At 43.5% G+C, this 23,496-nt stretch overlaps 1 protein-coding gene across 2 annotated transcripts in view; it reads left to right on the forward strand.

The window, feature by feature from the left end:
• Positions 1-14,302, forward strand: part of DTX2 (deltex E3 ubiquitin ligase 2) — a 62,880-nt gene extending 48,578 nt beyond the window's left edge. For both annotated transcript variants that reach the window (XM_066575310.1, XM_066575319.1), the window contains 5 exons: positions 4,993-5,057; positions 5,388-5,546; positions 10,952-11,113; positions 11,735-11,824; positions 13,154-14,302. In XM_066575310.1, coding sequence (XP_066431407.1) covers positions 4,993-5,057; positions 5,388-5,546; positions 10,952-11,113; positions 11,735-11,824; positions 13,154-13,378 — 701 coding nt within the window. In that variant the 3' untranslated portion in view covers positions 13,379-14,302. The remainder of the gene's footprint in view (positions 1-4,992; positions 5,058-5,387; positions 5,547-10,951; positions 11,114-11,734; positions 11,825-13,153) is intronic.
• The last annotated feature ends 9,194 nt before the right edge of the window (positions 14,303-23,496 follow it).

The following is a 23,496-nucleotide window of genomic DNA, read 5'->3' on the forward strand; positions in this document are numbered from 1 at the left end:
GTGTATGGATTTAGTGAGCCGTAGACTGGTGTATGCACATGCATTTCAGCCACTGGATGCAAACTTCATGATGTGTTTTCTGGTGTAATAAAACTCATGTACTGTAGACACATAAATGTATGGATATTACATAATCATTTTGTGCACATCCACTTTTGTGTGTTTTTTTTTTCCCCTTCAATATTTTGGTTATTCCGATGGGTTTAAGAGACCTGTCTGATCCCTAGGTGCCTGGGCTACAGGCACTACAGTAGACTTACAGATATGCTCACATCAGTGATGTGTCAGTTACACTAAGCACTTAGAGTTTTTGAAAACACGCACTTCAAAGTTTGCAGTGAGCTACAGAGTCTGGTGAGACTTGTTAATATTTGCATTTACTGCTCACCCCGCCCCTTGGCCATTGATTGCCTGGTCCCTATAATAAGAGACCTGTCAATAAGCGGCTTGGGAGATGGCATGGCCAGTGAATACATCAATATAAATGGGCCAAAGCAGGCTCTTCTCGGCAGCTCACTGCAAACTTAAAGGGGTTGTCCCGCGAAAGCAAGTGGGGTTATACACTTCTGTATGGCCATATTAATGCACTTTGTAATGTACATCGTGCATTAATTATGAGCCATACAGAAGTTATTCACTTACCTGCTCCGTTGCTGGCGTCCCCGTCTCCATGGAGCCGTCTAATTTCAGCGTCTAATCGCCCGATTAGACGCGCTTGCGCAGTCCGGTCTTCTCCCTTCTGAATGGGGCCGCTCGTGCCGGAGAGCTGCTCCTCGTAGCTCCGCCCCGTCACGTGTGCCGATTCCAGCCAATCAGGAGGCTGGAATCGTCAATGGAACGCACAGAGCCCACGGTGCACCATGGGAGAAGACCTGCGGTCCACCGTGGGTGAAGATCCCGGCGGCCATCTTCACAAGGTAAGTAAGAAGTCACCGGAGCGCGGGGATTCGGGTAAGTACTACCCTTTTTTTTTTTTTTTTTTTTTTTTTAAACCCCTGCATCGGGTTTGTCTCGCGCCGAACGGGGGGGGCTATTGAAAAAAAACAAAAAAACGTTTCGGCGTGGGACAACCCCTTTAAGTGTGAGTTTTTGAAAATTCCTGAAGTGATCTGTATAAGTGACAATGGGTCATCGCAGCCTTTAAATATGAACACTTCTTTTTACAGCTTTTGCAAGTTTAACCTAAAATGGGTGAACTGTGTTGAGCAAAGCTGGGGCTCAACTGTCCGACAGCCGATTTTTTTTTTCCTTCAAAACTAGCTATTTAACCCCTTGCATGCTGCATGCAATAGCAAATGCAGCATCTAAGCAGTTGACAAGGGGCCCTCCCTTGTCACCTACCAGTAATGCTGCGAGTGCGAGGTGCCAATGGGTTCTAATGACAGCCGGAGGCCAGGCAAAGGCTTCTGTGTTTGCCTTGCAACCCAGCCCATTAGACCCTACTTTCGGCTGGGCCAAATAGGCTGCTGTCATAGCAATGCAGTATACTGTGCTAGCAAATGATCGCATCTACAAATCCTCTTTGAGGGGCTAAAAAGTCTTACAAAAAAGTTTTATGAATGTTAAAGGGGTTGTCCCGCGCCGAAACGGGTTTTTTTTTTTTTTTTTCAACCCCCCCCCCCCCCGGTCGGCGCGAGACAACCCCGATGCAGGGAGGTAAAGAAAGCTTACCGGAGCGCTTACCTTAATCCCCGCGCTCCGGTGACTTCAATACTTACCGCTGAAGATGGCCGCCGGGATCCTCTGTCTCCGTGGACCGCAGCTCTTCTGTGCGGTCCATTGCCGATTCCAGCCTCCTGATTGGCTGGAATCGGCACGTGACGGGGCGGAGCTACACGGAGCCTGCATTCTGCACGAGCGGCTCCATAGAAGACTGCAGAAGACCCGGACTGCGCAAGCGCGGCTAATTTGGCCATCGGAGGGCGAAAATTAGTCGGCACCATGGAGACGAGGACGCTAGCAACGGAGCAGGTAAGTATAAAACTTTTTATAACTTCTGTATGGCTCATAATTAATGCACAATGTACATTACAAAGTGCATTAATATGGCCATACAGAAGTGTATAGACCCACTTGCTGCCGCGGGACAACCCCTTTAAACTTTGACAAAACCTTTGTACGGGGAAACCTGCCAAAAAGTACACCTAATGGGCATCACCGTATCCATAATAAAATATTTTGGCCCCTACCGTGGATGGGGAACCGCATGTTACAATCTCTGTATTTAAATTATTTTTTAATTTATTTGCTTTTCATACGTCTCCCTATCAAAAACACACAATAGAAGCAATGCAGGAGTCACACGGACCCCAAAATACTATCAATAAACTACAATTCTTCTCACACAAGACATCTCATAGCTTCGTTAGTGGAAAAATAAAAACGTTTTAGGTCTTACTTTTTAAATAGTGGTAAAAGTGAAAATCTATAGAAACGTTGTTGCACTATAATTGTATTGACCTGCAGAATGAAGTTAACTTATTTTATACCACATGCTGAATGCTGTAAAAACTTTAAGAAAAAAAATGCAATGCGAGAATTGCTCTTTTTGGCCAATCCTGCCTCTCAAAAATTGGAATAAAATCTGTAACCCAAAATGGTACTAATGAAAACTACCTGTTTTCCCATTTACAAAAGAGCCCTCATACAACTGTTGATGAAAACATCTAAATATTATGCGTTTTGTAATGCAGCGATGGAGAAATGGTTTTTAGCATTCTAGAGTACTAAGGCCCAATGCACACGGGCGTATTTGCACTTTGGAAGTCGGAGGTCTGGATCCTGCAGCAAATATAGCCTGTCGGACATGCATTGAAAAATACATTTCCATGCCCATGAGCAGAAATCAACTGCGATATTCCGCTCGCAGGGTGGACATTGCAGCATGTCCTATTCTAGTGTGAGGCTTGCACTACCCACGTCTTTGCTGGCTTGACAGCTCTGCACTGCGCATGAGTGGCTGTGTGCCAGCCGAGACATCCGTAGAGCAGAGACGCCGTATAGGTAAGCCGTGGGTCACTGCAGGGGCAGAGGGTCACATCTCGCTGCATGAATCTTGCAGTCTGAATTTGACACGGCCATCTGCATTCGGCCTAACACTTATGGTAATATCAAGTTTATATAGTTTATAATCAAACGAATTCAGAAAATGGTTATCTTGTTTTTACTGCACATTGAACGCTGTAAATATAATTCTTAAAGGGGTTGTCTCACGCCGAAATGGGTTTTTTTTTTATTCAATAGGCCCCCCGTTCGGCGCGAGACAAACCCAAGGGATGGGTTAAAAAAAAAACAACAGTTTATTACTTACCCGAATCCCCGCGCTGCGGCGACTTCTTTCTTCCTTTACCAAGATGGCCGCCGGGATCTTCACCCACGATGCACCGCGGGTCTTCTCCCATGGTGCACCGTGGGCTCTGTGTGGTCCATTGCCGATTCCAGCCTCCTGATTGGCTGGAATCGGCACACGTGACGGGGTGGAGCTACAAGGACCAGCTCTCCGGCACGAGCGGCCCCATTCACCAGGGAGAAGCCAGGACTGCGCAAGCGCGTCTAAAAACGCCAGAAGACGGCGAATTTTGATGGATCCATGGCGACGGGGACGCTAGCAACGGAGCAGGTAAGTGTATAACTTCTGTATGGCTCATAATTAATGCACGATGTACATTACAAAGTGCATTAATATGGCCATACAGAAGTGCTGAACCCCACTGATTTCACGAGACAACCCCTTTAAGTTCTACAATACATATGTACCCCAAAGAGGTGCCATTTAAATACAAGCCATCCGACAAAAAACAAGCCCACATATGCAGCTATGTCGATGCAAGAAATTCTAGCTCTTGCAATGCAACAACAAAAACATAAAATTGCTTGGTCGTTAAGGTGCAAAACGGGACTATTGCTAAGGTCTTAAGATGGATTCTGGCTTCTCCAGTTGGAAGTCAATACAGTTTATGCAAAATGCATCAAATCTATGGGTGTACAGCGTTGAACAATGTACTTTGTGAATGAACAGGTTTTGTGTTACATGGTCAGCATGGTCATGAAACATAGAACACCAAACGGTTACATTGAAAAGTTCTTGGATCTGTTTCTTTAACTTTCTGTAAAGGTGTTTTTTTTTTTTTTTTGTTCAGATTTCCTTACAATTGGTTGGAGGAAAAACCTTTTGCAGGATTTTATAGGGTTAGGTGATTTAATCTAAATACATCATCCTTGTAGTGAAGCACAAATCTGATTTTCATCAGAATTGTGAAATTGGTTTTAGCCCTCCTGTGCTTGGATCTAGATCAGGCCTGAGGGGAAGCAGCAGAATGGGATACAAACGGTGGAAGGGGTTGCTTGAGCCAAGCAATGTGCTGCAAGCTGATGAGTCAGGAGCGATTTGAAGGAACCAAGCATGGCACTAGATGACCAGTCCTCAGCCAGTCAGCGCTAGGCTTGCACACTACACTTTCCTTGAACTGGTCGGAGCACAGTTGGCAATGCATTGGGGGAAGCTGGCTGTGTGTTGTTGCAGAAGGGTTGTTACATTGGGGGGCTGAGAGGCAGGGGACGACTGACTGAAGAGTGTACAATCTATGGGTAAGATCTGATGATTGCAAGAAGTATAGCACATGGAGGGGCTGTGACTGAAGCAAATGGATTATAGATAGGGGGGGAGGCTCTATTGTTTGAAATAAAGGGGGCATGATACATGGGGGGGCTGTGATGACTTGGAAGAAAGTACAACCCCATCTTTCATATGTATCTAATTACCAAAATGGAGTACGAACAATAAGGGAGTTTTGTGCACAGCGATGCCGTATTGTCCCGTACAGGTTTGATCAGTTTAAGGAATTGCTGTGCACACAATTCTCTTTATATTGAGAAAAAAATGTCTTTGTATTTTTAGCTTGCTGAAGCAAATCAAGAAAGATTTTAAGAAATCTAAACCTGTCCAACCATAATACTCACACTTCATTCTAAATTGAATTGTATTCATAACAGGCATATCTGACTTGGAGCAAGTCGTGAAGAAATACATGGAGAATCTCCAGAAACCACCAGAAGAGGTATAGTAACTCCGTTCATTAGATACAGTGATGGGGTTCTGCCATCAAAGACACTTGTGGCGCATCACCAGGAGGGCAATGCCAACTATCGTGACCCCTGCTGATATAGAATAAAGTGGCTTAACTTTTTTTAAGGTCCTCTTTTCACCTATCTCGAGCTCCATTTGGTCAATATGGTTAGAGGGTGTAAGGGGTTTTCTCCACCACATACACCTATGTATCTGGCCCCACCGATCTCTAGAACCTTTATTACCTATACTGTAGTGAAATGATAGTCAACCCACTTAATTTTCTTTTAAAGTTTTATGTATTTGTTCTATTTATTTCCAGGACTGTATTATCTGCATGGAAACCCTGACTTCTGCATCTGGGTACAGCGAGTCTTCAGTAAGCAAAAACATCAAGGATACTGCTGTAGGAAAACTGAAGAAGTGTGGCCACATTTTCCATCAGCTTTGTATGTTAGAAATGTATAACAGTGGGAACAAGGTAATCCTGTTTCAGTTGGCCCTTTATGTGCCATTTAACCTTTGTTTTATTTACTTTGTAATACTGATAAACTTGTATAAACTTGGCTTCCTTGAAAAACCGGTTTATGGAGTACATGCATTAGGGTCATGTGCACCACCCTGTTCCCACACAATTAAGCCATGTGTGTCTGTAGAATGTTCAGTAGTAAAGCTGCGGCACATGGATGCCAAAAATAATAATTTTTGAGTTTTCTAGAAGACAAATTGTTTACTCTCCATGTCGTGAGAACTGTGTGACTGAATTTGTTTGTGATGTATGATCTGTAGTATTAATGGCTTATTCTGTGGCTAGGGTTTCTTTGACTTGGCTGGAAGAATAACAGTAGTATAGTAGCTTGCCATCAGTCGCTGTCCCCAGTGGGGCTCACAATGAGATTTCCATAGCTCAGAACTACACACACCATAGATTAGATGGCTTCCTAAGAAAGCTTAGGATCCTTTTACACGTAGTGATCGTTCGCAGGCGTGAACAATAATAGAATTCGCTCATTCACGCGTGTGGCTTGTTGATACAGTCAGATAAATCGTTGGCAAGTTAATTTGGAATCTCATATCGTTCAGTCATTTACGGAACCGCATATTCAAATTCGAGTTTGTATTAAAAAAACGTAAAAGGGCCCTCAAATGAGAATGTATTTGTGAAGAAGGTAGGCTGCTGGCTCCTGGGGTTACTGGATATTTCTGTTCGGTGGATACCGCACATGCTGGAGTTGAATAGACGCTATTGACTAGAATGGGGTCCGATCAGCTTCCAGCATTCCGATCAGAATTTTACTGGACAAAATAGCGCTGTGTGCTGTACGTTGTCATTTGGGATTTTTTACAGGATCTGCACCAGAGTCTCCGAAGAACCTCTCGCTCATATGTGAATGGAATTTGACCTGTGCCTAATAGAAAGCAACAAAATAGGAAAATGCATCTTTCATTCACATGGGCTTGATTTCATTGCATATTATGCACATTATGCATGCCCATGTAGTAAGCTGTGAATGGAATCAATACAAGTACATTGTTTTTGATTAATCCCTTCACATTAGTGTGTATATATATAATGCGTGTAGATACATGCGAGAAAAAGGTTATACCATGCTCTCACGCACAAACAGCCCTATTGTTCTCTATTGGTAGTCTATTCAACGTTGTCCATATGCAATACAGCAGTGCACTATCGCTGCCATACGTTGCAATAGCTGGCTCCCAGGGCGATAAAACGCTGTGTGATCCTCGTAGCGTTTTATATGCACGCCTGTGGGCATAAGCCATTAATATTTCTTTCCTTCTATAAATATATGGTATATAATTTTTTTTCCTTTACGCGGCACACTATTACCCACTTCCCTGAAAATAAGACAGGGTCTTATATTAATTCTCGCTCCAAAAGATAACTTTTTTTTACATGTATAGCTGCCTGGACAGTATTTACATTGACTTGTTTATTAACTATATCTAGGGCTTAATTTTGGAGTAGGGTTTATAGTTCAAGCATCCTTAAAAATCCTGGAAAATCATTCTGCATCCTCAGCAATTCTGAAAAATCATACTAGGGCTTATTTTTGGGGAAGGTCTTATTTTCAAGGAAATAGGTTATATTCTCTAGGTTATGCAGTCTGCTGTTTGTTCCAGTAAAGAAACTTAAGCATTGTTTGTTTGACAACCCATTAAAGTCAATGGGGGGGGGGGGGGGAGAATAAACAACTTTTTTTTTCATTTCCATTTTAATTCTGTTGCTCTGCTCCAAAAACGGAACCGAGAGATGGAAAGGCTTAACACAGGCAAGACGCTTGTGTAAAGGGAGCTTTAACGGTATCTACAGTAGTAGTTACATGTTATAGGAATATTTGACCAGTTTCTGATTTAAATAAAGTGTTTTGTTCTTTAACCTTTTCGGTGCCAGGACAATTTCTACACTTTTGACAGCAAAAAGTTCAGTGTGTGTCATCAGTGAGTTCAGCCCAGATGAACCTTTGCATCCAGTCAACAAATAGTATGATAAGATGTAATCCACCCATTGCACATAATCACTCATTTAGTGGAAAAAAAGCTCATCTCCCCACTCAATCAGTGAGTGCATGTATCATTTGTTAAAAGGAGCATAACCTTTACAAAAGTTTCTTTACTCTGCCTGGTCTCACTAGAAGGCTGCCCGGTGGATCTCACTTCTTCCCAGCATTGCATGTTTGCATATTCCCTTTGGGTGCATATGTCATTCTATAGAACTTTTTTGTCTACTTTACTTGCAAAAATATGTAGAATACATTGCAAAGTTTTGTTCAGGGCGAGGTGTGGCCTGACCTCTGAGCGATCGAGGTGCACTTCTGCTGAGCTCCTTAGGTAATTGAGCCCATCTAAATACATCTGGTGTATTTAGCGCTTTACCTGCCTTGCTGCCACTCTGTGCGTTACAGAAAGCACGAGGATACCCTGCTTGTGGACTCATGATCTGGCTATGGTGCACTGACTTGGTGTGGACTGCTTCTCCACTGCATCCCTGGTCCCAGCTTGCAGTGACCATGGAACAGAAGTGCAGGGCCTGGGCTCTGTCTGTTCACCGGATCTTGAGTGCCATGATCTTGTGCTGTGGAGGACAATCTTTGCTGTCCCGCTGCAGCTCCAACTCTTCTGCCTCCTCCAGTACTGTGGCTGCTGCGGACATATCTGACCCCTGATGGGGTATCTTTAGAGGTGCGCCTGCATTTTGGCGACTGCATCTCCTGCAAGCAGAATATATTGCTGGCAGCAGATTATTAGGCCACAGAAAAGTTCAGCAGACTCTAATCAAAGGGTCCAAAAAAATAAGAGCACAGCCCTGACTCACTGCATGTAGATAGACCAGGCACCAGGAGTCATCCTCTGTGTAGAGGGGTCCCAATAGGACCAGAAGATAGAACGTAGGCAAGTAGGTAGGGACGCAGAGGTAGACTAGTGGTTCTGGGCAGCTCGAGTTGACCTAGGCTGTCTGTGACTACCACAGCTCAACCTCCCGTAAACAGGCCTCTACTCCTGGCTATCATGGCCTGCACGAGCCAGCGGCCGCAGGCAGGAGACTCAGACATTATAGAGAATGAAACCGCTATAGCACAAAATGTATAGCGGTTTCATTTAAAGATTGATGCTTTGCAGTCTGACCACTTCATGCACGCGTGCAGACCTACTACACAGCAGCGAACGCTGGAGGACTTCGAATATCCTGCACATATGTAACCGCAGGTTTATGGAATTACCGGAGGGGGTTGAAGGGAAAAAATCCTTGTGAATCTCTCCAAGTATGATTCATATCCTTTCACCACTTCTGTGTTGAGCATGCCCATCAGATTCCAGCTAGGGCCCCACATGATTGAGCCCCTCCACACACCTTTATTGCTAAGCTGTTGCATTACCGAGGTAGATTAGATCCTGGAGCCTTACCATAGGCTTGGACACTTTTGAAAGTTGTATTTTCAGACTTCTCCTTGGAAATACAAAGACTGCAAAAATTTGCGGAGGCTAAGAGATTGCTGTGTTCCAAGCAGCTCAGTTATGCCATTCGTTTACTCTGGCAAATTGGAAGTTTCTAAAGAAAATTGTTCACTGTCTTCTGGTTTATCAAAGAAATATGATGGCGACAACCCGTACCTTGTATAAACTTCTGTTTGGTTTTTTTTTGGGTGTGGGGGGGGGGGGGGGGTGCTAAAAAGGTTATTTTACTGAATTTGAAACACCTTAAGCCAACCAGGGCTGCTGGAATCTAGGTGGATAATGGTGGTGTACCCTTTGTAGCAGGGTGAGAGGACGGAAGGTATATATCGCGGAGGTTACTAGCATCCGTGATGTAGATCCGGTCCGTTCCTGACTCCGGTACGGAATTCCACCTGAGCAGGACAGGTGGTGGATACGGATCGATGCAGCTGACATGTTCAGAGGGAGATGACCAGTGTGAGCAGCAGAGGCTGAGAGTGAGAGCCCTGAGCTGGAGACGCCGCACCACGCTGCAGGGAAGGTTTGCTGAGACTATGCCCTATTGAAATCTAAAAGACTTTTAAATCAGCATTCCAGCAATAGTAAACACAAAAGGACTTTCCTTAAATTTTATGTTATGTTCATCAAGTCTGAATAAAGACAAGACATTTGGTCGTGGCCTGGTGTGTTTCCCCCTGCACTGCTACACCTTGTATAAATTAACATATCTGGCTCGGCATTGCCCTGCAAAGTTCAATAAAATTTGGGGTTGCAGATTGTTCTGCAACTGCAGTAGAAGTGTCCAGCTAATTGCTTTGAGCAATTATGTGCAGCATAAATGATGGACTATCAGGTGGTCACTCATCGTTCAGCTTAAATAGCAGCTGTTGAATACTGAACGTCCGCTATGTTAAGTCATTGGAGGGGGCTGGGGAGCTAGAGGAAAGAAATCTCCAGCTGCACTGCTGTGAGCCAGCGATACTACCTCCTGTGCAACAGCTCGGGGACGAGTGTCAGGCATCGCTTGCCCGACATTCGTCCCATCTAAATGGGCCTTTAGGCCTCCTTCCCACGAGCGTGACGGGCTCCGCAGCGTAATATTACGCTGTGAAGCCCGTCACGGCGCCCCCCAGAGCCCCTATACTTACCTGCGGGAGATAGCGTGAAATCGCTTCCCCGCCCACCGCCGCGCGTCACCGCCCACCGCCCTCGCGTCACCAGCCGTGTCACGTGCACGGCCGGCCGTGTCACGTGATGCGGCCGGACCGCGTCATTTGGCGTCATATGACGCTCGGCGGTGGGCGGGAAAGCGTTTTTTCACGCTATCTCCCGCTGGTTACAGCGGGAGATAGCGTGAATGGACGGCTTCCATTGACTGCAATGGAAGCCGTCAGTGCGTACAGCCCGTCCTCACCCGCAGAAAATAGAGCATGCTGCGGGTGAGGACGGGAGAAATCGCGGTGCGTAATTCCGCGGTGGAATTACGCATCGTGAGCATTGTGCTATTAGGTTCAATAGAACCTAATAGCTGCGGGCAACGCAGCGGATTTTCGCCGCGAATTACGCGGCGGAAATCCGTTCGTGGGAAGGAGGCCTAAGGGTCCCCACTTGATAACCTCCTGTCTTTTTGATCTTTTTTATTTGTTGCACTGTGAGGGTTTATTGTGTTTTGTCGCCTTGGTTAATCTCAGATTCTCCTGTTGGGAATCTTTACCCCTCCAGTTTTGTAACAAACGTTCCGATTTAAATTCCATGTATATTTTGAGTTCATCTCTGTAATCCTGCATACAATATTCTTGTGCTTGATATGTCTCTCTTCCATGTTTCGGCACTGTGCATTCTCTAATGCCTTGTTTGTTTTTTATTTCTTTTAAGAAGTTTCTTTTAAAAAGATTCTGTTCACTATTAATTGTTTTTTTTGTTTTACAGGATGGAAGTTTGCAATGTCCATCTTGCAAGACGATATATGGTGAAAAGACAGGAACCCAGCCAAAGGGAAAAATGGACATTTTTCTAATCCCTCAACCTTTGCCTGGCCATCAAGATTGTGGCACAATCCACATTGTGTATACCATCAATCCTGGAGTACAGGTACTGCTTGTTTAGTAGATTCGTATTCGCACCCACCTCTTGACTGTGTCTAATATAAATCTGGACGTGCACACAGCATATGTCAGAGGATTTAATATCCTACAAATGCATACATTAAACAGCACGTCAGACTTCACGGCCCGATATCACCCTCGCCAGTGTGAAGGAGCCCTGACTCTCCCTAGCGGTGCTGTTGGCTAGAGCAGAACAGCGCCGCTAGACTTAACATAGGAACTTTGACCTGGCCTGACGGGTCACTCAATGTATCAAACTCATATTTTATGATTTTACGGCGGTGGTGAGGATGTCACCAATCTAATGGCACCAAAATCATCCACCAAAGGTCACACGTAGGGGTCAAAGTGTGGGGCAAGAAAAAGCAACAAAAGGCTTTATTATATTAGATGTGCTAGTTTAAGAATGTTGCTTGTAACTGTTGACCTTTTATCTTGGACCACCATTGTGATGTAAATGCACATGGCACGACGCTCTTTCTCTATATCCTAACTCAAATTTTGTATCTGTGCTGGTACTCCAGACTCAATCTGTATAGATTTTTTATTTTTTTTTAAGAGATCTATTCACAATGTATTCTAGTTTTATGGGCTTTTGTTTGTGCAGGGACCTGAACATCCTAGCCCAGGAAAGCCATATACAGCAAGAGGCTTCCCTCGTCACTGCTATCTCCCTGATAATTCCAAAGGAAGATTGGTAAGCAAGCCCTACGCAATTTGAGTTGTGCTGATGCTTTTTTACTGTATACTTTCCTGAGAAATTCCCTTATTCCAGATAGTAGAAAGGTTTCCTGCTTGTTAGTTAGTTCACGTTTATGTGCCTCATGGCAAATCGGTGTCACAGCGCCATCTAATGGACAACTGGACAAGTATTGCCTAAAAGTTAACAGAGAAACAAGTAGTAACCTTTATACAGCATCAGTATATTCCACAATGCGTTGCAATTGAAAGTATAAATATTCTTTCTAAATAGAAGTTATCTGAAGATAAATCTGTCTACAGATGTGTTGTGTGCACGCCTGTCAGACATGTAAGTGAAGAAGCCATTGCAAAGTACAGCTGTGATGTGATCTCAGATGCTCCTCTAGAGGAATGAAAAACCATAGGCTGGGCTCACCAGACGGGTTTGTCTACATGCGGGAGCCCGCAGCGGAGTCTGGCCATGACCCCAGCCGGAGACCCCGTGTACCTGTCGTATTTCAATTTCTTCTGTATTGCCGATGGCCACAGCGCTTCGCCATCGGACATGTGCAATACAGATTATTTTTTCCAAACCTGTTTTTCCCGCAAGGCGATTAACCGCGTACCCGCGACCTATCTGCAATGTCAAGTGTGGATAGACCGCAGGTCAGATGGCTTCCATTGACTTCAGCAGCCGTCTGTGCGGAATGCGTGCTAAAAAAGAGCATTATGCGATTTTTATTTCCACGAGTGGAAATCTCAATTGCTGTCCGCTCATGTGAGCGGACATGTGAATGTTCTATATATTTTTTTCAATGGATGCGGAATACCGTGGATCATCCGTTCGGTTAACTATCGTGGATTCCGCAGTTCAAACCCAGTCGTGTGTGACACAGCCTTAGCATAAGTATTAATGCAAATGTCCACTTTAGATGAGCTGTAATTAAAGGGGTTATCTATTGTCTATAAAGTTCTAAAACCACTGCAAATGTTGCAAAACAAGAAAGGAAGCATTACAGAAGTCCTCCTGCTCCTTGTATACAGGCGGCCATCATATGACCACAGCAGTAGTTACGAGCCGTACTGGAGGCCTGGAGCAGAATTGAGCTGATGGACTATAGGGGTTACATGCTGGAGCACCGCTGCAGTGTCAGTGCTGGGAAAAAGAAGAGTACATTTTTGCTTTTGTTGTATAACCCATTTGCAGCAATGTTACTTTTTTTTTTTTTTTTTTTTTTTTTTTTTTTTTTACTTTGACATTGGATAGATAAAATAAAATTGTCTGTGCAGCGAGGACGGCATCTGCCAATTTGTTTAATGTGTTTTGGGTTTTTTTTTCTATTAGGCACTGGAGCTTTTAAAATTGGCCTGGGCCAGGCGCCTGATTTTCACTATTGGCATTTCCAGCACGACGGGTGAATCGGACACTGTAGTGTGGAATGAAATCCATCACAAGACAGAAAGAAGTTCTAACGTAACGGGACACGGTTACCCTGACCCAAACTACCTAGATAATGTCATTACAGAGCTAGCTGCTCAAGGGGTCTCGGAAGAGTGCTTAAATATGTAACTGATTCACTGACTGCCTTCTAATGAGTCCTCTTTTCATGGATATGATGCCTTAAATATTTGGGTTAAGTTAGCATTATATTTTTGGTAAAGCAATACATATCTAAAAAGTTTACAAAAATGTTGACATCGTGGCTCGCTTTGTACAAGACTAGCATGTGAAGTCATAGTGCCAACCCTGCTGGACAGGGACCAACCATCATAAACGTTCCAACTTTTTTTCCCTGCATACATGCAACATTATACAAATCATTACATATATAAAACAGAGTGAGTTTTTTTTTTTTTTTTGTGTTAGAGCCAAAATCAGAAGCAATTCAGATGCAATATTAGCATGGTTTTCTTTTGATGTTTTTTAATGGTACTTGGCAAATTTTGATAGAATTCAGTCTGGGTAAGTGACAGCTGGCTTTTAAAGCCACCCTCTGTTCCTGGGAAACAACGATGACCGCACCAATGGTTTGACTCCTGTGCATTAGTATGCATGATTAGCCTATATTACTATAAGCTGCTTTGATTGACCATGTGAGCAGAGCCAGCCAATCGGAGCGGCATGTAGTGTCTTAGACTACCAATGCATACTACTGCAGTGTGAATCAGGTACTGTAGTTCAAGAACTAACACAGGCATCTTTGTCCAGGACCAGAGTTACTTTCAGCCCTCCTCAGAGCCCAAACTAAAGTGAAGACTTGTTTTGGCACGTGTGCCAATGGCTTGCTATCCTTTTTTGATTCACTGAATGGAGAATATTTAGTTCTTTTATATTGAAAGTCTCTGTAAATCTAACTGAAATGTATGTTTTATTGTTTAAAGTGAATTCTTAGTTTGACAACGGCACATAACAAGCAAGTTGTTTCTTTATCAACAGCATTTTATAACGAAATATATACTTATGTATTAATAAAAAAAAATATGTAAAACACAATCTGCTACTCTCATTAACAAATGATTTAATACATTGTTGTGGTTTCTCTTTTTGAGTCATGCCTTAAATCCATAAATTGGGCCTTTTTATCAATATTGATCTACCCTAAATACTGTTTTGTTTTTTTAAAGGGACACTGACTTTTCAAACAACTTGTCCTCGTCTAACAGCCTTATGTCTGTCTCTTCAATCTTGTAAAACAATTTTGTATGGAAAGTATATTCCAGCTTTACTCCTCGTGACATTCTGATGGTTTCTGTAATGGGATATGCCTATGTGAAAGTCTCCTTTTAATTCCTAGTGCTCACACATCCGATTTTTATAACCCCTTCGCCTGACAGCACAGGATTGGTTGGTGTCACAATACTTTTGTCAACATAGTGTATGTCTTAGAAGGCCTGGATCTGTAGTATAATCTGCTGACTGGACATTCTAAGAAGTGTTTGCTCCCTCCTGAATATGGTTATATTTTTATGCGTGTTTGGTGGTGGCCAAAAGTGCAGTGATATATATTTACCTCCAGCCTTTTTAAGCTAAGACAGATTCCATATTTCATAATAAATATTTGTATTTAAACATAAAAAATAATTTCAGTCTGCCCCGCTTCACGACAGCATCCAATGGAGGTTGTTCCCCCGCCTTTTATAGAGACAGGAGCACAAATCGGTTAGATAATGCCTCCCCGGTGTTTTCCTGTCCCTACAGAGGGAAGATCTCAGAGGGCTGCTGTATGTGGCACTTTGTCAAAAGGAGCATGATTGTGGATCTGTCTGGGTCTGTAGCTCCCTCCCTTCCTGAAGGTCACTCTGCCAAGACTCCTCTGAGCAAGAGACCCCCGGTGTTACACTAAAGTCTCTATTCCACGTAATGAGTGTCGGGCAAAGTATGCTCTATACTCGTCCCTGTTTGTTCTTGTTCCCATGCTGTTACACAGGGTCAGCGCAGCCTACAGAGGCGTGGTATCTGGAGGGAAAGTTCTCTTCCCACTCTCCCCCCTCGCCTCTCCATTCACTGTAATCAGCGGCCGTCTGGAACTAAACGGCTGCTGTTTACAATGAACAATGTGTAGTTCGGATTTTAAGCATGCTTAAAACTGAACATTTGACTCTCGTCCAGTCATTCTGTTTCTGCATGCTTTTACACGGGACAATTCTAGTTCAAAACCCTGCTGGAGCGCAGGGTTTTTAACAACCAGAACGATAATCATCCTGTGTAGAAGGGCCTTTAGTTTGGGTTTCAACACTAATCAGGATGACAAAATTTTTTTTTACTTTGACTCTGAAGATATTGATATTTTATTGATAGCATTTTGCAGTACCATGGATATTGAGGTTTAGAAACCCAGATCTATCAAAGAGGAAATGCTTGGGGGGCTTAGAGCTCTAGTAGTGTAGAACTGATTTCAGATGAATGGAAAATTGCAGAAAAACTGTTTTTAGAAAATTTAAACAGGCTTCCAAAATAGACATTCAGGATGTAAAACTCATAACTCTCTTCCATTTGAAGATCTCTCTGTTTTGAGGTCCTATGGATCGGAAAGCTGATCTCCTCCTCAAAAAAGCATGGGAAGCAGCTGCTACCGTAGTACTATTCAAGCTAATGTTGTGGCTGCTTCTTTGGCTTAATCAATTAGAAAAACATTTGGAGATGCAAAACTCCTGAGGATATTGAATCTATTCCTTTATTGAAATTGGCTACTGATTTTCTTTTAGACGCATCTGCAGAATCTCTACGATTTTAGTGCAAAGATGAGTGCCCTTACTAACTCTACTTGTAGAGCCTTATGGTTAAAGTTTTATAGTCGGGTGACACAATTTCTAAATTTAAATGTGCCATAGGTTTTCATGGTAAATGTGTTTGGACCAGAGCTGGATAACCTATTGAAAAAGGCAGCAGACAAAGCTGTATTTACTGAAGACAAAACTCCTAAAAAAGGCACTTTTTTCAAAGACCCCCTACTTTCCCAAAGGAGTACAAAGGAAAGGACAAAATGGGGCTATTGTAGCTACCTCAAATGTAGTGAAGGGTGAGACAAAGGTTTCCTTCGCAACCCAAACTCTAATCCAGGAATTTCTTCAAAGCAATGATGCCAGTCTTGTGGTGGAAAGATTTACATTATGTAGCTCAATAGAAAGAAATAACTCAGAATCCCGAAGTGCTACACATAATGGAGCTGGGTTACAAAGGAGAATTCTCTTCTTTTCCACCCCCTCCCTTTCAAGAGAATCTTGGATTATGCACCAAAAGTCATATTCCCTTCAAAAAACAAATGCATTCTAGACCTAATTGTGCTAGGTGTTGTAGTTCCAGTAGCTCTGGATCAACAAGGAAACAGATTCTAGTCAAGCCTTTCTCTTTAAAAAAAAATGTCTTTGGGATTTCTAAGGACAATCTAAAACAAGTTGTACTGTAGTGTAATAAGCATATGAAGAAGAGACTGCCGATGACGGACCTCTCCTGCATAGTGTTGGGAGCTATGCAGGGAAATCTCAATGCCAAGTGAGGCCCGATACCAGGTTTGAAAGGGTTAATGCCTTTTTTTTTTTTTTGTCCCTAGGGAGGACTTTAACCTGCTTTTGACAGGCAATCTATCAGGCCACACCACAATCCATTTATAGGCAATCGGTTAGGCAACTGATAAAAACCTTTGCATAAATACAGAAGCAAGCTCTGTATGTAAATACAGCACCACAACCAAACCCATGCTATAAATACTGCACCAAAACGAGTAACTAGATCCTTTCCCTATATGGCTAGTTTCAAACAAGCATATTTAGGTGGTTTTTCCAGATAAGTAACCCAGCCTGACCCCACCTTCCCCCGTTAAATATTTAAATAGTATAAGGCCTCCTTTACACAGACTGTTTTTTAGAGTTTAGCACTGCCTTTTCAGCGCTGCGCTAAACGCTGTACAACACTCCCATTCATTTCAATGGGGCTGTTCACACAAGTGTCAAAACATAGCGCCTTCAACGCTGAGCTTTGACAGCGATGCATGTTCTATCCTCTGTTTTTTTTCAGCCCTGCGTCGCCCATTAAAATGAATGGGCAGCACAACAAAGTTTGGCACAACTTGGTACTGCATTTTGGGCAGCGCTAAACGCGGCTCTAGCTGCACTACTAAAAAAAAAAAAAGTTATACTTGCTGGCGCTGTCCGGAGCCCTGACACTGCTTTCTGGGGCTCTGGGCACTTGTCAGAGGATCTTTTTGCTAAGGACAGGCTCAGCCTCTAGCAAGAGATTGCTCTGATTGGCTAATTCAGCGCCAATCACAGCAATTCAATGAATGGCTCGCGTCTCAGCCAATCAGAGCAATCTCTTGCTGGAGGCATGGTCTTAAAACTCTTATTACCAGCAAGAGATGCTCTGCAGGTACAGAAAAGTGCCTGGAAGCTTCTAGGGACAGCGGACGGCGCCTACTAGGTGAGTATTCTTTCCAGCTTCCTTGGCTGCGTTATCAGCTGTGCTGAAAACAGCCAAGACGCTGACATAACGCTTGCCAGCCCTGCTGAAATCGCAGTAAACTCAGTGTTAAACACTTCGCTTACTGCAAACTTCTGTGTGAGGGGGGGGCCTAAGAGCGACAACTTTTATAATGCGGCCTGTACAGACGCAGCGGTTATGTTCTAGTATACCTCTAAACAACAAAATGCGTAGCATGTTCTCTTCATCTGGTTACTAGGTTGTACCACGGCTTAGCTTGAAGATTTTCAAGTGCTCAGGTTGGCTGTGAGTCAAACTGCTTAAATAGTAACAACAAAGGAGAAAATCATGTCTAAAAAAAAGCTTTTTTTTCTTGTCTTTGTTCCAAAAAATCCATAAAATTGAAGTGGTCGGTACCATGTAGATACCGATTTTTTTTTTTTAATCTTTTTCAAACACTACTGGATTTGGAAAAATTCATACGTGCTTTGACGGTTAAAAGACATTGAGTATAAAGACATTTCACATTCTTCTTTATAGAACTCTGAATCTCCACATTACGGTCTTCAAACAAGTACTTTGGGGAACAAATGACACTATTGGACTTGCAAGCATTGCATCGGGAAAGCTGTGTGAAGTAGATGATGTCTAATCCATCCTTTACCCCATCAGCTCTCAAGTTCAAGCTTTGGATGATTTTCAGTATGCAATGGAACAGCAATTAAAAGAATATGATAAAACACTAATTGAGGAATACAAGTGTAAAACTGAGTAATTTAACCAAAAATTAGTATATAAAGCTTGATGTATTGAAAAAGAACAAACTTAGTGATTGAAAAAATCTGATAAGGGGGGATGATAGTGGTGTTAGATTTTGCCCTTTACTGTAACCAAATTGGGTGCTGAATGATATCCAAATTTAAGGCCCATTTGCACCAGCCGATGATCGCTAAGAAATCGCTAATTGGCAATCGGTTTAGCGATAATCCATGCGTGTAAATGTGCGCCCATTGTCCGCTTTTCGGGTACTGTTAGCTGATCGTTAAATTCAAGCTAACTTAAAAATCGTCCTTCATTTTTATCAGAAGTTCTCCACAAGGAGAACAAAGGATCTGAGAGCAGATAAAAGTTTTCAGGCTATTAACTGAGTTCAGTGAAGGCTTTATTTGCATACATAATTGGTATTTAAGTAGCTGAGTAGCTACTTTAATAGTTTATCACTCAAAGCAGTCACTCAAACTGTCCTTGTCCTTGGCCCGTGTAAACCAGCCTTTATCGTAAGTTCGCATTTAGAACCTACTAATTAATGTCAGGTCAATTAAGAAAACTGTTGTTGGAGGGCAGAAGTATGGGTATTATAACTGAAAAAGAATCAAATTATGTTTCCTGAATATCTTGCGCCCCATTGTGGCTGGTATGGGGTCTCTAAATGAAAGATTAAGTACATAGGTGGATGAAGCCCTGCAAGTGCTAGTTCAGTGCGTTCCTGGATATTTGAGATAGTAAGAATGAGGTAAAACATTTCTGAGATTTTTCATGGAAGGATCTGTATGTGTGGTTAAAATGCGATGTACAAAGTTTATTCCACATTATTTGCCTATGCTTGCTGTTACATACCATCTTCAAAAACACAGCATGTACAGTGAGAAGCTACAAGAGTTTATCATAATGAGCGCAGAGTATTTATTAAAACACTTTTTTTTTTTTTGCTTTTGGCTAACTCAGGCACCATCAGCCAATGAAAGCTGGCGCTGCGTTAGCCAATCGCAGCCATTCAATGGCCTGAGTTAGCCAATCACAGCATTAGCTTTCTTGAGGCGGGGATTTCAAGCCCCGCATCCAGAAAGCAATGCTCTGTCGGTGATGAGGAGGGAGCGACAGCCTGCATCAGCGCCGCAGAACGCCGTGGAAGGTGAGTACTGCTTTTTTTTTTTTGGACACTATATCCGGCGTATAAGACGGCCCCCGACTGCAGAGCAGATTTTTCGGGGTTAAAAGGTCGTCATACGCCGGAATATACGGTATTTACACATTTTTAACCCATATAAAACTCAGTTTGCATGCATGCTTCCTAAATGATACCATTATTATATGGGATACTAGTGAAGCTTCCACATGGCAGTTCGTATATTATCTCAATGCTAATCAATATAACTTAAAGTTCACCAGCTAGTCAAATGATGTTACTATATCCTTTTTTGATTTCTCTCTATATGAATAAAACACTTCAAGTTGTTACTCGTCTCAGACCGTTAAAGCGATGCCCACAGGAAAATTACTTAGAGCCAAGCGTATGTGTTCCCTAAAATATTCGACTAAAAGATTGAAGATTAGAAGTTGAATAGAGCTACAAAAAGTGTTGATAACTTAGATAGGAATGTCTTAGGATAAGGTAGTCGAAACTTATTGGGTGTGAGTGAGAGCTGCCTCTGATTGGTCAGGCTGTGACCAATCAGAGGCAGCTCATTCAGCAGGTGGGGATTTTAAATCCCCGGCTGCTGAATACTACAGAGAGCAGTTCAGAGAACTGCCGCCGGCCGGGCTGAACTCCGTCTGCCGGGACCGGGTGAGTATATATATTTATTTTTTATTTTTACACATTTCTGGATGAATTGCAGGGAAGGGCTTATATATTTAAGCCCTTCCCGAAAATTCATCCCGCGCTTGCCCGCAGCGCATTGCTTTCAATGGAGCCGGCTGTATTGCCGGCTCCATTGAATTCAATGGGCTAACATCGTTCTTCTTTGCCACAGCTGTTACAGCTGTGGCAGAGGAGAACGATCTTTATGCTGACAGTGCGGGGGGGGGGGGGGCCCACTCTTGCCGCTATTGTGGCTTAATAGTGGGACCTGGGAACTTGAGATGCAGCCCAACATATGTAGCCCCTCGCCTGCCCTATCCGTTTCTGTGTCGTTCCCATCACTTTCGTGAATTTTCCAGATTTTCACAAATGAAAATCTTAGCGAGCATCGGCGATATACAAAAATGCTCGAGTCGCCCATTGACTTTAATGGGGTTCGTTACTCGAAACGAACCCTCGAGCATCGCGGGAAGTTCGACTCGAGTAACGAGCACTTGAGCATTTTGGTGCTCGCTCATCTCTAGTCAGGTCCTATTTTTTTTATGTAGCACGGACCTTACTGCTCCTGCTCACTGGCGATCGCGATGTTGCTGCATTTTTATTTTTACGCAAATGTCAATAGAACTTCCTAATGTAAAAAACGCATTGCACAAAAATTGCAACTTTGTGCTTTGCGATTTTTGTGCGATGTGTTTCTAACATTAGAAAGTCCTATTGACTTTCTGCTGGTGTAAATGGGCCTTAAGTAACATTTTCTACTTCTACAGTGCTGGTTTATTATGTCTTTGTTCTACAACTAAGGTCCCCTGTCCACAGGCCAGGCGGAATATTGCTAGCGATATTCCGCCATTGCGGAGCAGAGAAGAGAACTTTCAGTTCTCTGTGGTAAGCCTATCCAATAGATAGGCTTGTTGCGGAGAATCATGGCAAATCGCAGCATGCCGCGATTTGAGTACCGCAAGCAGACAATCGATATGATTCTCTGCTCGTGGACAGAGAGTTTCCATAGCAAGAGAGTTGAGTGACAGCTTTGAGCGATCATTTTGTGTAAAGTATTAAAGGGGTTGTCTCGCGAAAGCAAGTGGGGTTAAGCACTTCTGTATGGCCATATTAATGCACTTTGTAATATACATCGTGCATTAAATATGAGCCATACAGAAGTTATTCACTTACCTGCTCCGTTGCCGGCGTCCCCGTTGCCATGGCTCCGTCTAACTTCGGTGTCTTCTTGCTTTTTTAGACGCGCTTGCGCAGATCTATCTTCTCCATTCGGCTCATCTCGGCATCACCGGCATTTTGGCTCCGCTTCCTTGTACGCGTCATCACGAAGCTCCGCCCCCGTCACATGTGCCGATTCCAGCCTCTGATTGGCTGGAATCGGCACATGTGACGGGGGCGGAGCTTCGCGATGACGCGTACAAGGGGGCGGAGCCAAAATGCCGGTGATGCCGAGACGAGCCGAATGGAGAAGATAGATCTGCGCAAGCGCGTCTAAAAAAGCAAGAAGACACCGAAGTTAGATGGAGCCATGGCAAGTGAATAACTTCTGTATGGCTCATATTTAATGCACGATGTATATTACAAAGTGCATTAATATGGCCATAAAGAAGTGCTTAACCCCACTTGCTTTCGCGAGACAACCCCTTTAAGTAGCTACTCAGCTACTTAAGTACCAATTAAGTGTGCAAATGAAGCCTTTGCTGAACTCGGTTAATAGCCAGAGGGCTATTATCTGCACTCAGATCCTTTGTTCTCCATGGGGAAATAATACTATCAGCACTCCCTGTGGAGAACTGCTGATAAGAGTGAAAGACTATTTTTAGGTTAGTTTGAATTTAATGATCAGCTAACAGTGACCGAAAAGCGGACGATGGGCGCACATTTACACGCACCAATTATCACTAAAACGATCACTGATTAGCGATTTTATTAGCAATCATCGGCTGGTGTAAATGGGCCTTTCATTCACTGAACAATGCTTTCATGCACTGACTGCAAACAAATATCTTGATAATGATCTCAAGCACAGAGAAAGCTCTTTAATAGCTGTAAAAACTGAGTACAACGCTTAGGGTGAAGTCACACGAACGTATATCGGCTCGGTTTTCACGCCGAGCCGATATACGTTGTCCTCGTGTGCAGGGGGGGGGGGAGATGGAAGAGCCAAGTGCAGAAACTGAGCTCCCGCCCCCCTCTCTGCCTCCTCTCCGCCCCTCTGCACTATTTGCAATGGGGAGAGGTGGGGCGTGGGTGGGGCTAATTCTCGGAATTTAGCCACGCCCCCGCCCTGCCTCTTTCCATTACAAATAATGCAGAGGGGCGAAGAGGAGGCAGAGAGGGGGGCGGGAGCTCAGTTTCTGCACTTGGCTCTTCCATCCCCCCCCCCCCTGCACACGAGGACAACGTATATCGGCTCGGCGTGAAAACCGAGCCGATATACGTTCATGTGACTTCACCCTCAGTTGTAGAACAAGGACATAATAGACAAGCACTGTAGAAGTAGAAAATGTTACTTAGTCAACGTTAGATTAAGGGAAACTGCAATAAACCTAGTGATTGTACAATCTGGTAGTCTGGGTGTAACAACCATTCCCTGCTAATTTACATACTGTTGCTGTGTGATGACAGATTAAGTAGGTTTCATGTAAAACAGGTTTATCAACCTACTTAAATACTTGCCAAGACGAAAAGCACCTCAACTGTACCTAATGGCCCTTTTAAATAGACCGAATATTGGGCCCTAGCAATCCTCCGAACACTCTTTTGCCTGACAAGCCGGCCATGCAAAGGGATGAAAGATCAGCTGATGAACAAGCAAATGCTCATTTCACTCGTTTGCCTGACAAGCCGCCATGCAAAGGGATGAAAGATCAGGTGATGAACAAGCAAATGCTCATTTTTCGGCTGATCGGCCTATTTACAAACATAAGAGTGCTCGCTGAACAGTGATACATTGCCCCATGTAAACAGAGAGATGCACCACTAGCCTACTGGGATGAAGTGTTTAAAAAAATAATGAAATGAGCGCCGATGGACGCGTCTGTGAGTGCTTGATCCATCAGGCTAAAAATTCAGTACATGTAAACATAGCATTAGGCTACATTGACATGGGTGAGCACGGTATTAGGGCTTATTTAGACGACCATATATCGGCTCGGTTTTGACGCCGAGCCAATATACGGTGTCCTTG

The sequence above is a fragment of the Eleutherodactylus coqui genome, chromosome 1, assembly GCF_035609145.1.
Source record: "Eleutherodactylus coqui strain aEleCoq1 chromosome 1, aEleCoq1.hap1, whole genome shotgun sequence".
NCBI lineage: Eukaryota > Metazoa > Chordata > Amphibia > Anura > Eleutherodactylidae > Eleutherodactylus > Eleutherodactylus coqui.